General features: G+C 31.4%; 1 protein-coding gene across 3 annotated transcripts in view; it reads left to right on the top strand.

The window, feature by feature from the left end:
* The window catches only part of LOC132742827 (cilia- and flagella-associated protein 65-like), a 52504-nt gene that overhangs the window by 544 nt on the left and 36952 nt on the right, over positions 1-15008 (top strand). For 2 of the 3 annotated variants that reach the window (XM_060731321.1, XM_060731322.1), the window contains exons 2-15: positions 3798-4077; positions 4670-4808; positions 5163-5293; positions 5790-5904; positions 6221-6305; positions 6763-6908; positions 7431-7544; positions 8215-8323; positions 8985-9100; positions 9512-9661; positions 11309-11506; positions 12227-12322; positions 13903-13995; positions 14599-14734. In XM_060731321.1, coding sequence (XP_060587304.1) covers positions 3812-4077; positions 4670-4808; positions 5163-5293; positions 5790-5904; positions 6221-6305; positions 6763-6908; positions 7431-7544; positions 8215-8323; positions 8985-9100; positions 9512-9661; positions 11309-11506; positions 12227-12322; positions 13903-13995; positions 14599-14734 — 1894 coding nt within the window. In that variant the 5' untranslated portion in view covers positions 3798-3811. The remainder of the gene's footprint in view (positions 1-3797; positions 4078-4669; positions 4809-5162; positions 5294-5789; positions 5905-6220; positions 6306-6762; positions 6909-7430; positions 7545-8214; positions 8324-8984; positions 9101-9511; positions 9662-11308; positions 11507-12226; positions 12323-13902; positions 13996-14598; positions 14735-15008) is intronic. The other variant, XM_060731324.1, reaches the window with a different exon arrangement.

Below are 15008 nucleotides of genomic sequence, written 5' to 3'. Positions count from 1 at the left end.
GAAATATGACAGATTTTCACCGGAGTATGTGGTGTTATTGCAGCTTTGTGAAAAATTATACACATATGAATGTATTGATACAGTATTATTTTGTGTCGCTAAAGTATTATTATATGAAAATATGCTGATAGAACGCTGCAACGCTTAGTTAAAAAGTACCTAATTTAAAAAATATTCGCCTATTGTTTAGGCATACTCTCTACACTTCGCCGCCCTTTTACTTCAAGCACGAATTATTACCGCGATTCAGAATAAGATAATTATTTTTTACATGGTTTAATGATGGCATTGCAAAAAAACGTTTCTTGATTGCTAAAAAACTTTTAAAGAAATTCATGTTTGAAATGTGTCTTTATTTCTGTGAATTATTTCCAAATGATTTGTACATTTTTTATTTGATTACCTGTATATTAGTATAAATATAGTAAATATTCTACTATTAAGTGTATTAAATATATTTTCAGATCATTCCAGACAAGCATTCCTATATAGATGAATTCATTAGATTGGCAAGGAAGAAACTTTTATTGGCACGTTTTATTGAACGGCTGTTTTATAATATTATTTTTTATTTTGAAACATAATTTTTTCATAGATATCCTAAACAATTTACGTCAAATGATTTATTTATCACATGTTTATTTTCATCATTTTTCAGAGAAAGGACTATACAAATTTAGTTGTATATTTTCAATTTCATTTATAAATGTTAATCAACAAAATAGATTTACATTGTATTTATATATATCCTCTTCAGAATCATTTTCTTACCACATATGCCATGAACTGTAGTTAAAGACCGCGCATATACAAAATATACATTCAAATTATATTTGTTTTTGAAGATTGAGTGTTGCAATTATCACATGTAACCTGGTAATGAAAGTTTGGAAATAAAGTTTTTTAATTATCACTTACCCCCCTTCAAAAGTAATTAAACTTGAAAGAAATTTAAGCGATGTGTAAAAAATAATCAACAGTTTAATACTTTTATTTCGCAAAATACTGACTCAAACTGTAAAGATTTTTATTGTTTTTCTAGCGTTACATTAAAAAGTATAATAAATATCTTTCTACAGGCATTCAAATAAAAAGAATAATTAAAATATACGGATTAAAATATACGAGTGACATTTAAAAGGCCGGAATCGAGACAGCCACACGAGAGAACTTTACTGTTACGATGATTTATACTTCACTGCACCGACATTTGAAAACAGATTTACAAAAAATAATAATGATATAAATGATGAATGAAATTTAAATATTCTATGAATATGGCAATATTGACAATCTCGGCAATATTTTGTAATAAAAAATGAATAAATTTTCTTCACGTGTAAAGGCCGCAATACATTACCCGTAAAACAATTTTGCGTTAATAAATTTGACTACATAACCCAACAAATCTTAAATATTGCACCTTTGATCATCTGTGAATAACTTACATCGGCTTCTTTTTTGTTTTGAAACTGAAAGTATTATGGTACCTTAATAATAAATTTCAAATACCTGCTTTTTATATAAAAAAAAATGTAAATTTACCGCGGATTTCGTCAAGTTAATTTTTTAACCGTCGTTGCGGACAGATAAACTGTACCTTTAAAAAATAAATTAGATATTTGAATTAACCAAGTATTTTTCTTCAAAATAAACTTTAAATTTCCAAAATCGGATAATAAATGAAAAAGCTATATGGTATTTTGTAAAGTAGGTATCCGTTGCGAACGGGCATTTACGCTTCGCGCCGGTAAATTATCGATCGATGTACCTTTATCGGGTGCACGACAAGATATTTAAGCATTTATATAGGGTAAACTGGGAGTGTCCGATCCCTGTAATATAAATCCGTGGTTTAAATAATGCAGCCACCAATAACAATCAGGAAATAATGTATTTGAAATTGCCATAATTTTAACTGACTTTTATTTTAAATGTGCTTTAACGTACAAGAAGTATGTTCCTCTTGTGAGTGGACGGTTATATACTTGGATTAACATATCATTGGTGTTGAAATGCCAGTTTGACGGATACTTATTTTCGAATTTTACATGCATAATTACATTAATAACAATTATCACAAGCATCAAAGCCAATTTAATTTTATTATGAATTATTTTTGATTGCTATGTTTATAGTTCAAGCTCGTTTTCCATTTACATTTTAAATTTAAAATGTTGACTGTGTTGACCATGCCAAGTTAATATATGCCTTATTCTCATTGATGTCTGCCTTCCCAAAGATTTGTGACCTTAATAAATGTCTGACAGAAACAATCCTGCAAGGACATATGCCATACACTGATATATGGATAATAACTTATAATTAATTTGAGCCACGTCACGACAAAACCAACAAAGTGGTTTTGCGACCAGCATGGATCCAGACCAGCCTGCGCATCCGAGCAGTCTGATCAGGATCCATGCTGTTCGCTATCAGTTTCTTCACTTGTAATAGAGTTGGTAAGCGAACAGCATGGATCCTGATCAGACTGGGCGGATACGCACGCTGGTCTGGATCCATGCTGGTCGCAAACGCTTTACGTTGGTTTTGTCATGACGCGGCTCAATTAATTTTATAACAGTTTAAATGATTTCATTCAAGAAACATATTAATTCTGTTAATTCCATTATGACATAAGTGTTATTTACAAATGCCAATGGCTTGATTTTTTTCTTATTACTGCTATATCATCACATAATGACAGCATAGTTCTAGACATGGAACACCAGTCCTGCTTCTGTATATGTTTTTGGTGAATTTTCATAAATTAATTCAGTGTTTCTGCCAGAGCGCGTTTTTGCGTTTTTGGCGCACTATTTTCAGCCATGACGCAATGAAATTTAGTTAGTGCGTATTTTGTGACGCAAGAATTTCACCGTCGCTGATTTCAACACAAGTCAGATATACAGACTATAAACCGTCAATTCAGTATAAAAATGTACGGAATGTTTACCGTGGGCTCCACTATAATTTTAATGAGAAATGAAATTTACCGGGTCCGTGGTCCGGCATTTAGCCAATTTCAACTAGTTAATAAACGCTTGCATTTATACGTTACTGCATATATTGAAAGCGCCCAGACAAAATTATTTATTTTGTTGTCGTCATATTCTGTGAACGAATAACTGTCTGCTGGAAAATGCAGTCTGCGTATTTGTTAGTGTTCATCTGTGCTGTTCTACAGAAATTAGAAACTTCGAAGGGAGCGATAGCGACAGGAGAATGTTTCTAATTTCTGTAAAACAGCTAAGGATGAACACTAACATATTTAGTGTCAAGCTTTATTTGGCCCTTGATTACGTCACTAGGCGGTACTATGAAGCACTATGAAAAATAGAAGGCGACTATGAACAAATTTCAATATAGTATCGACTTTCTTTCTTCTATGAAAATTAACACACATAATTTTTAAGAAATACAGCGTTATTATTGGATGACAAATAATCCAAAATAGCAGAGATTGACCAATTTCTTCACGAAAAATATACAAAATATTGTAAATAAAACTTATAAAGTGTTGCCTGTTTTTTTTTTTTACATTTTTGTTAAATTTATTGGCATGACCCTTATGAATTTGAAATGACCCCTAAAATATCATACAGGGGGTCATAAAAGACCCTCAGAAAATCAGAGCTGACAGAAACACTGTTAATTAGTAAAAATTATTGATATTTTAAAATGTGTATCGGTTATTGATCAACAAAAAATATTGACAATATTGTTTCTATCCATGACTGCTCTAACATAAAATAATCTGATTGTAATTTGATTTGTATTGAACAATTTTATTATAGGAAAGAACTATAGTATGCCAACAAGTATGATGCAAGTAAGCCAACCTGTCACCCATTCCTTGGGTGGACAGACCATCAAACAAGCTCCAGAGTTAAAGTCCGTCAAAAAATCTGGTGGAATCAATATTGAGATAGTTGAAAGATCTATATGCAAGCCGGAAGAGCTCGGTATTGAAGTTGTGGAAAAGATTGTGTGGCAAGGTTGGGAGCCAGGAAGAGAATACACAAAGAACATTGTTCTAAAAAATGTGAAAGTGAAGACTCAGAAAATCAAATACAAGTAAGAGCTATATTCAGTTATTGTTGATGATTAAAATTTTATGATGTGTAATGACAGCAATAAAGATATTTGATAATGTTTAGAATTCTCAATTTTTCTGTTTGTTTTCTTGCTTTTTTCGCCAATTGAACACTCATTTTGGTCATATTTTGATCAAGCACACTTTCATATCATGGTGAAATTATAAAAAAAATATATTTCATTGTTGCCAAACTATTTGAATGCAGATGAAAATAATATTCATAATTGATTGTAAATTTTGTCAAAAAAATCATTCTGTTGTAAATAAAATATGCGTTATTAATGATGGGAAACCCAATGACATAAATATTAACACACAGCATGTTAAAAATGTGACAAAGTTTGAGAATTTTAACAGAATTGTTATTCAACATGACATCATTAAATAGAGCTCATAACATTATGCAGCAAAAAGTATTAAATAAGTAGAAAATTCATTTGCCATGCCGTTCATGAAAATATAGCATCTGGTATTAAGTCTGTGGAATATATGTTGATTTGATCTTACACACAAAACAAAATAAATATCCTCTTTAAATATATATATACCAACCAACTATTTTTCTTTCAGTGTACCAAGCACACGATTTTTCACTACATTGTACCCCAAGCAGATTGTGCTTAGTGCAGGGACCAGCTTCTCTCTACCAGTCACATTTCGACCACTAGAAAAATCTGTATATGATGATAAGATTACATTTCACACAAAGGTGAGCATTAATTATATAGACAAAATACTTTTTTTTTAATTCAGCAATTATTTTAAGAAGAAAAATTGTGTACACATAGCATAGAATAAATTCAGGTTAACCTGGCATGGAAGGTTTTATATAGACATTAAATAGCATAAAAACCTAATTAGGCATTAAAAAGTACATGTTTAACTGGCAGTTTTTATTTTCTGCCATGTTTTTCATGTTGAATTATAATTTTTTTATACATTTCATTTTTTTTCTCTGCTACTTTTATCCTTTTAACAAAAGAGGAATTTTGCTCTTAAATTTGAAATTTCCCATTGAATACCAGGCTCTCAGTATATATAATATTTGTATATATTATTATAGGAGGGAACTTTTGAGATCCCAATCAAAGCAGTGCTTCCGAAATATGACATTGAGGTTCCAACAAGGGTCAGTTTTGATATGTGTGCTGCAAAAGATTTTATTGAAGCAACCTTTGTTGTGGCTAATTCAGGGTAAGATATGAAAATTTCAGTGATTTTTTTTCTCAATATTTTAGTAATTTACAGCCGAATAAAGGCTTTTTCCCATAGCCCAAAAAAGGTATACATGTATTTCCCCCTAAAAATGCTATATTTTCCCTGAAATGTCCTGTGCACATTTTTCACCAGAAACTTGACTTAACAGGAGCTGACTTATATCAGTTAGTTGATAGATTTGATTTACTGAATAAGTGAAAGACAGAAAGCTGTCCCTATATAATTATAGCCTCTGCTATGTACCATGCATGTTAAATTGAATTGAATTTTTTGATATTTGATTTCTTTGTTTTCTTTGATCAAGAAAAGAGACAAAAATATATAAATCAAAATATAAGAAACTTAATATATTTTTTTTTTGTAAATCCTGAATTCTACAAGATCTAGATTTTTTTTAATCTTTTTATGTTTTGACCTGTTTAAGTTTAAGATGTATATCTAGTCTAATGTTTGATTTTTTATGTGTTTTTAGTGATTTAGAAACAGAACTAGAATGGCAGGTAGGGCAACCATTCACTATTGAACCTGAGGTTACAAAACTTGGACCTAGAGAGAGCAAAATGTTTAAAGCAACATTCAAACCAGATGTAAGATTTACATTAAATACCTTGCCAAACATTACATTGACTTGATATATTAATATAGGGTAAACAATTCTAATCGTCCAAACATTTGGGTCCAAGTCTCACACCTTTGTTCAATTTATTTTTAATACCACTGAACTTTTTCATAGAACTCATTAGAAACATGAAAAAAAAAATACAGCTTATGTATGTGTGATCTTCACACCTATTTTTAGGCAAGGGTGGTTATCTATTTCCTCGATTTTTGACATAATTATGCACCTTTAATGTAACTGTTATGCGATGATTGTAAACAAATTATCTATGTATATATTTACAGTCTGCCACTGGATATGAAGCTGTGGCTGTATGTAAATATGGCCAAGAGGGAGAGCTTTCAAAAACAACTACTCTAGTAGGAATAGGTATGTATTTCTGACAGAATTCTAGCAACTTAATTTTTTGATATATCTATAATAATTTTACAGAATAGAAAATCAGGTCATGGCATTTTTTAGTGCACCTGAGAACAATTTTGTACATTTTTGTCCTAAAGTTAGCGCTTTAGGACCAACGACCCCCATGTTTCTTTTTTTGTGTGTGCAAACATTTGCCAGTTAAGGAAAGTACTTTTTATTATATTTTCTAATTGAAAATCATAACCTAACTGTTACTCATAAAGGTAAATTTTCTTGCCATTGTATGCCAAAGGTTTAGAAAATACGGCATAGCATGACCATAATGTATGTATTAATGAATATATGTGTTTATATAAAAAAAGAAGAAATAATAAAAATACGTATGTACTTCATTTAGGGTATTTATGTTATTTCATGCAATGTTCAGTTTTCAATAAAGATGTTTTATTATTTTGACAAACAGGAAAATATCCACATATAATTGTTTCATCTGTGGGTAAGCCATCGACCACACTGAACAAGGCAACACTCGAGGCCGTGATAGAGTTTGGACCCACTGCTGTGGGTACAACTGTACAGAAAATGGTCGAACTTCACAATCTCTCCCCAGTAAGTAACTTCAACATTTATTATAAAACAAGTGTTTGCTTTAAACTGCTATATTGAAATTTCTTTTTTTCAAAGGTTTCTTTTTAAGATTGAAGCAGTTTGGTTTGCCGAAACTGTAAAATATTTGATAAATTATCATGCCTGTCCATACATGATACATTTAAATTTGTTTTTTTTGTCTTTTTTTATAGTCACACATACTATTTTCAGGTCTTAAGGTTTTTTTTAGGCTTTACACTTCTAAGGATATCTCTTTTCCCCATTCATTTTGCATTTGTTACTTGAGTGCTGGGCTTCTTTATTAAACAGGCTTTCCTGCTAGCTTAAGGAAGGCCCATGGTTATATTACTTAATCAATGCACAACGGGGTACGTTCTAAGTTTTTTTAACATCAGTTTATTCTATGAACAGCTTCCTTTTGGACTGTATTCAGTATTAAAATACTTGGTTAATGCATACATAAATACCAGATCAAAGTTATTTGACATTAAAGCTAAAGTGATTGATGTGGTTTCCTTGCAGGTTCGAGCACCATATAAAGTGGAGCACCCATCAGCACTTAGTCGTATCGATACAGTGTTCACATGTCCAAAAATGCAGGGAATTGTTCCACCAATGTCCTCAGTAAAAATTCCTGTAAGTATAGAAAAGTTACTAGTGAGCAATTAGATTCAGAGAGCATTTGCCAGAATATGTAATGGACAAAATAAGTAATTAATATGATATGTAATAAAAGAATAAGTAATTGATTTAATATGAAGTTGTCATTACATAATCTATAGGTAATAGTAATACAGCGCAGCAAGAATTTTGTAATTAACTGAATATATAATTAACAGAGTATATTTTTTTTTGAGATTAAGTAATTGTAACATTTTGCTGTTAATAGAATATGAGAATATATAATTTACAGAATATGTAAGTGACAGAATATGTAATTATGTAAGATTATGGAATCAAACGAATATGAAATTAACAGAATATAATTTTAGAATGAACTTAATAGAATATGTAATTAACAGAGAATGCAATTTTCGATATATAGAATATTGATTAAGAAAGAGCAAGTTTTTAATAAACAGAATACGTAATTAACAGAATTTGATATTTAGAATGACAATGTAATTGTAATTGATAGAATATGTAATAAAAAGATTTTTTAATTGTTGAAGTATTATATATATGTTCAGTAATAGCAAGATGATGTAAATAATAAAATGTGTAATTAACAGAACATAATTTTTTGAATATACATAATAGAATATGTTATTAACAGATAATATATGTTATTTTCAATATTGTACAGATTTCATACAGTCCGAACATGGTTGATGTCGTGAGTGTGGATTATTTCAATGTGATAGCCATAGGCAAAATAAGTAAAAGTGTCATCAAATGTGTGGGCTCATCAAAAGGTAGGATATTTTTTTAGCTTGGCTATTAATACAAAAAGGGAGAGCTATTTTACTTGCCAAGGTGTTGGCATCACACTTTGGTTTAGTTTTTGTGTGCAATTTGGTAATTGCAAAACTAGTGAAGGGTATGGTTTGAAACCACACATATTTAATAAATAGTGTAATAGGAGGTCAATGTCAAAGGCTAATAACTCTAACATGGATTTTGACAGATTTATGGACCTTTTTAAACTTAAGAAAATCTATATGTTAAAGGCACTTGTAGCACTGAGTAGTAGCATTGAGAATAGTCAAGCAAGCTGTCCTATCGACAGCTCTTGTTATAATTAACAATTAGTTGTTAATGGTAGTTCATTAATAGGAATTTACTTGTTCATATAACTAGAGAATAATTTTTGAGATACTTTTTGTTCCTTCTATAGCAGGGGCTGTTTAAGGGTCACTTCTGCGTAGGAAAAAATTCTTTGACATCATGAAGTTTTACCCTAAAATTCTATTCACAACATGAATGTGTTTGCTTCCCTTTTTGTTAAAATACCATGCTTTTTGCTCCCTCAAATTAAGGGGAAGTGGCCTTTCCTATGAAAAAAAGGCCTTCTTCTAAAAAATTGTTGGAAATGATAATGTAAGATTGATTGAATTGTAATTTTTGTGTTTTCAGGCCCAGAAGTACAGCTTGGTGCTAGAATAGTCAACTTTTTACAGATAGATGTTGGGGATGTTGCCACACGAACTATTGACCTTATCAATAATTCAGACATAGATGCTGAGTACCAGGTATATATACATGTTGCTTATATTGTAATGTTTCATAACAATCCTTTCAAATAGATAGACATGTTAGAAGTCAATTCATTTGTAGCGTGTAAGACTTCGATTTTGGACCTCTAAATGTAACATACAGTAATAGACTGCAATTTAAATGTGATTTTAATATGGAGTGAATGGGATTTTTTTGAAGGCATCATTGATTTTACTTAAACATATTGTCTACCGAGAAATATCATTTTGAATATGCATACAATAAACATGTAAGAGATACGTAATTATATACTGTGTATTTCACTAAGTTTCAAACAATGTGATATGACTTATGATCTCACTGATGAATTTTGAAAAGCATGAGATCAAACAATTTATTAGCTCGTTGAAAAGCATGAGATAAAACAATTTCTTTTTCTCTTTCAGTTTATGATAGATTGTAACGAGAGTGTGTTTAAGTTTGAGCAGACCGCAGGGACGTTGAAGGCTCATGAAAAAAGAACATTGATTCTCAAGTTCATTCCCCAGCATCCAATAAATTACTACAGAAGAGTAGCTTGTGTCATACATAATAAGGTTTGTTGATTTTCTTTGCCAAACTATATCCATATATATAGGGTTAATGCACGTTTTTCCGTGTCATAACGTCTGCAGAGTCCCGAGGAACGGTTGGTGCCCGAGCCCGGTAGGGCGAGGGTTCCAACAGTTCCGAGGGACTCTGCAGACGTTATAACACGAAATAAACGTGCGTTGACGCTATTATAGCATAAAATTTTAAAACAGATTCATGATGTATATTATATATAAAACACAAACATTAAATCCTTGTGCTTGAACGGTATTTATCCAACTCTACATGTTCTACGTATGCGTTTTATTTTTTCCGGGGCCAACAACTTGAGAACCGAACGAAATTTCGAATTTTAATTGATTTAACAAAGTTTAACTTTGGAGATATATTAACTTAAGAAGAACATAACATTACTCTACCAAAGACAACACAGGCGCCTCAGAAATTCCTAGAATGATTACAGATTGGCGGTAGGAAAAAGATCAGTGACATCAAATTCAATTTCAGAATCGCACGAGTTTAAAAAAAATCAGGCATAAACATTATTCTCTCAAATAAACATACAGAACATTTATCAATATAAACGTCAATAAAACAACGTTTTCTTATATTCATTTTGCGATTTCCATTTTTGTAAGTTAATCGGGGGATTAAACTGAATGACAGATTCTTTTTGTTTACATTGACAACTGTCCGTTTCTAAGAAAGGGCGACAACCAAGATAAGCGGTGATGTCTATACGCCGTATTGCCGGCATAATTACTTGAATGCTGCTCGCCGTTATGCGACTGAGGCCCTCGAATTAATAATTCCAATATAACAAGAGCGCATGACTCTGGCAAACAGGCCAAATCGTCATTTTTTGTTTGTTTTCTGGGCCCTGTATGTATTGTGCATAGGTAAAACCGGGCTATAACAAGAGCGCGTGACTATGTTAACGCATGGTTTTGGCCCCGTTATAACATGGGCAAAAGAGGGAAAAATAGCCGATTTTATGCTATAATAAGTGTTATTGAAGTAGCCAATCGTTCGGTTATAAATTTTTTTTTCTAAGTTCAAGTTGAGATCTCTTGTATTTGATTGGCCAGAAACAAGCATGTAAAGAATGTATACTGACCAATGAAAACACAGAGATTTGAGACAAAGCTCGAAAAAAAGTTAGATAACCTTGAAGTTAGTTGATCTTTAAATTATGATAACGATTTGAAAATGACAAAAAAATATAAGAATAAAATTTCTCATTTGAACTGGAGATTTTTGTTTGGCAAAAACTGTTTGAATACATTTTGATTTTCTACTTGGGTTGATTAAATGTAGGTCTTATTTTTGTTTAAATGCATAATTCTGATTAGGTGGGCAATGACAGGGGCGGCAAAACCAATTGTCCGTATTGCCCAGGTTGTCCAACAGCCTTCATGGACAACTAGAAATTTTTCAAGATTTGCTTTATAAATATCTGACAAGTCAAGAAATGCTTCAGATAAAAATGACCAAGTAAGTGAAAATCAGATTTTGCTGGCCCTGTGCTAATGGCTTTTAAAACTTTCCTAAACTTTCTAATGGCAGATAGATTTAGCCAGTATGCATTTTAGTTGAATTAGAAGAAGTTTAAAAGAAGTCTTATTTTTACCTTTATGAATTTCTTAATTCAGGGCCCTTTGTTTCTTGACTTGTTGGGAACATGTCACTCGGAGCTCGTCAAACCGGCAGTGTTACAGAGCAAGCATCTAGATAATTATCGTACACACATAGAGCGCGGCTTCTCCGTGTTCCCGCCAGAACAGCTGAACGAGCTCCGTCAGCAGGGGAGACTTGAACTTGATGATGCAGGGGCATTAATGGCACCTGTGGTATGTAGTTTAAAAATTGTTAAAAACCATCGTTTTGGTATAATATGTAAATTTTTAAGTTTGATATAAGTGTGTAAAGGAGAGAAAATTGGTTTAAATGCTTTTAGAAATTTTTGAGTATATATATTTCCAGTAAGTTTTGCAGTGTTGTAGGGATTTTCTTTCTGATTTTCATTTTTTACATGCTAGACAAGTAAACCTTCATTAAAAATGAAGGAATGTAATCCAACTCCAGGCATACATCCCCCCCCCCCCCAGGAATAACTTATTTCAGAATTCCAACTTCTTATTTCTGTTAATTTAACAGTGACCCTTTTTTGTAAATAAAGGAAGCCTTTAAGAAAAAATGTAAAAAAAATTTGAAAAAATCCTGTTTTCTTTGTCATTTTATCTCCTCTTTTGATACCTAACTTTCGGGGAATGGTCGCTTTGAAGTTAAGGTGTTGCCTCTAAGCCAAAGAGTCATAGGTTAAAATGGGTCACAACCATGTTTCCACATAATTGATACTAGTACTGGTTAGTTCCAGGAATCAGACTCAGAATGTTTCATATTATCTCCAAGCGTCCATCTCAGTTGATCTTTATATACATCTTTTACCTACTCCTGCCTATGTAAAAATGTACAACTGAAGAATCACAGTCAATTTTCCACTATGTCTTGATACTGGGCTCTTTTTCATGTGATTTTTAATTTGTTTTCGGTGCTTAACCCCTCAACAGAAGGAACCTTATGAAGTAGCACCACTGGAAAGCTTACGCTTTGAGAACAGTTATTATTCGAAAAAGTCTCACTGTTCACCAGATAGTAGTGTGTTGGTGAGTGACCAATCAACAGTGTTTGAGTGTTATATGCACCCACTTCTTATATCTTTTGCCATATATATATATCTACACTTTTCAGTTTTTTCACATATTAAGTATTCTTTGGCATATTGTGTATTCACCGTGTTTTCGGAGCATATGTGTGTTTGGTTACACATTATTGTATCGCTGATTCCTTTATACACATACACTCATTAGTTCTGTTTTGTAATGAAATGATAAAGCATTGAAATTTAAAATCAGTCCCATACTTAATTGTCGTATTTAGATCTATAAGATGTTGTTTCCTTGAATTCCATCTGCAGGCAACACTCATTAGTGGTTATCTGGAACAGGGACAGTGTGGGCTTTTTTTCACTGCTGATTCTTTTGGATTAGTAGTCTTTCAGTTGCAGAGAAATTGTTATTTACTGGTTAGTTATCCAGGAAAACCAGTTAAGTTGACTTACCTCAGAGATATGGCCAAAAAGGTGTTAAAATCGGCGTAATAAAAGGAACAAGCAGACCCTCAGTGTTAATGGTTATATTATACATTTGTTCTAGGAAGCAAAACACAAAAGTCAACGAAGAGTTTAAGTAGAAATACTGTTGATTTTAAATACTTGAAATTATCAATCTTTAAACAATGAAATTAATTTATAAATCAATTTTCAGCTTTTAATAGTCGTATATAGTGTACAGGCTTACAAAAACACAACAAAAAAACAAACAACAACATTTTGAAAAGAGCCACAAACTATAAAAACAAATTTCAAATTTGAGATTAAGGAATATGCATGATAAATATTTTGAAACTTCTATGTTAGAATGGTCCAGGGAAGAATTGAGTGCAGCACAGGAGTGACATATATATATTTTTTTGTTCACAAAGACTTAACAACAAATTTAGTTTTTAACAACTGTTTAACATTTCAGCTATTGCAGTATATTTGTACATGTGTATATAATAAATATATTTTTTTGGCCATACTTCAATGCAAGTGGCCATATGAATTGATGCACCAGTAAATGTACATATACACTGGTCACCACTGGTGTGTTGATGCAGTTCATTCAGGCTGTATCCTGTTTGTTGCTTAGTATCATATTTGATACTGACCTACCTTTAAGGAACAATGGACACATCCAAATTTATAGTGTGGCAAGTCCATTATTTAGAATTTAGGGGTTAATGGGTTATCACCTTTAATTATACAAAAAGTGAAAAAAAATTGAAATAAAATGTTCATAATTGACATAACAAGTTTCTGCATCTTATTTTACAATTATATGTTTGCACTGGGGAGTAGGTTGAGTTAGATTTTTTTTTTACTGCAATTCCTATATTTTTTTTATAAAGAGAGAAAATAAGAGCTAGATAAAATCTGTATTGAATAGCTTGTTTTTCCTTCAATTCTTATTTGAGTATTTTGTTGTTGTTGCTGTTTTATATAGATTATAGGATATATTAGTGACAAAACCCCAAAAGCAATCCTTAGATGATTACTTATCCACCAGGAATAAAGGGTTAAATATTAAAGCATTGATTATTGGGACAGTAATTATAATTTGATTATCATTTTAATTATTTACAGATTGGTACCGTAGAGAACCCAGCTGAGCATCCTTTACACCAGTTTGCTCCGATGGACGAGTATTTTAATGATGGTTTCCACTCTGAGGTTATTGTAAGTGTGTTATTTCTCCTTACTCACATAAAGCATGGCGTAGGAGTGTAATAATAAAGCCATTAAATAAAAGTGATAAAACACTAGTACATGTAGTGTGATAACTTTGCAACATGACGTTATTTGCATATTATATTTATTGTATGAAAGTAAGTGAATGTTGCAACATGACATCATTAAAGGTATGAAAAGTGCATGTGGATGTTAAGATTACAATATAGGGGCATCAATGAAAAAAAAAATTCTTCTTTACTGTTACTGGTTCTTATTTTAGTTATGTGATAAATACAATAATAAAATATTTTTTTTTTTTACATATTTAAGAATTGGGTGTTCATAGATTTTACCAGTTATGGATATAAGATGATGTTTCCAGCATTGGTGCAAACACTAGAAAATTCAGCTTGATATGCAGAACATTTAAAAATCACTGTTGGTCTCTATCAACACAGTGTTTAGTGTTTGCCGCATTCTTATTTAATATAGGTCACCTGTAATCGTTTTCCTTGTTGTTTTTTGTTTTTCTTTCTTTTTTTTGTTTTTTTTTTTATCAAATTTATGATTAATTAACTTTTTCAATCATAGACGTCTTTTCTCTTTCAGAATTTTGTACCACATGTAAGTCTGGATGTGAACGTCCTAGATTTTGGTAATTGTCAAAATTTGCGTGTTATCGAGGATAAGATTCTTAATTTGACCAATCATACGAAAGGAAAAGTCACGGTTCAGTGGATTGGAGGTAGTTAAATTTATATCTATTTTTAGCTTATTGATTAACAATTAATATAACAAACATTGATTTTATTATTTGAATATTTTGAATAATATATAGAGGATTATTGAAGGTTTTTTCCCCAAAATACAGGATTTATTTTCATCGAGTGGTATGAAAATGAATATTTTATGAGTGGCGGTAGCCATAAATGAAATATGATAATTTTCATAACACAAGATGAAAATATATCCTGTATTTATAGGAAAAACTTAAATTTCTGTTTATTATATACATTTTT

This window comes from Ruditapes philippinarum, unplaced genomic scaffold (genome assembly GCF_026571515.1).
Source record: "Ruditapes philippinarum isolate M1 unplaced genomic scaffold, ASM2657151v2 ctg7081_1_1_1_1, whole genome shotgun sequence".
NCBI lineage: Eukaryota > Metazoa > Mollusca > Bivalvia > Venerida > Veneridae > Ruditapes > Ruditapes philippinarum.
Note: the sequence above shows the minus strand (reverse complement) of the source record. Positions and strands in the feature narration are given on the sequence as shown.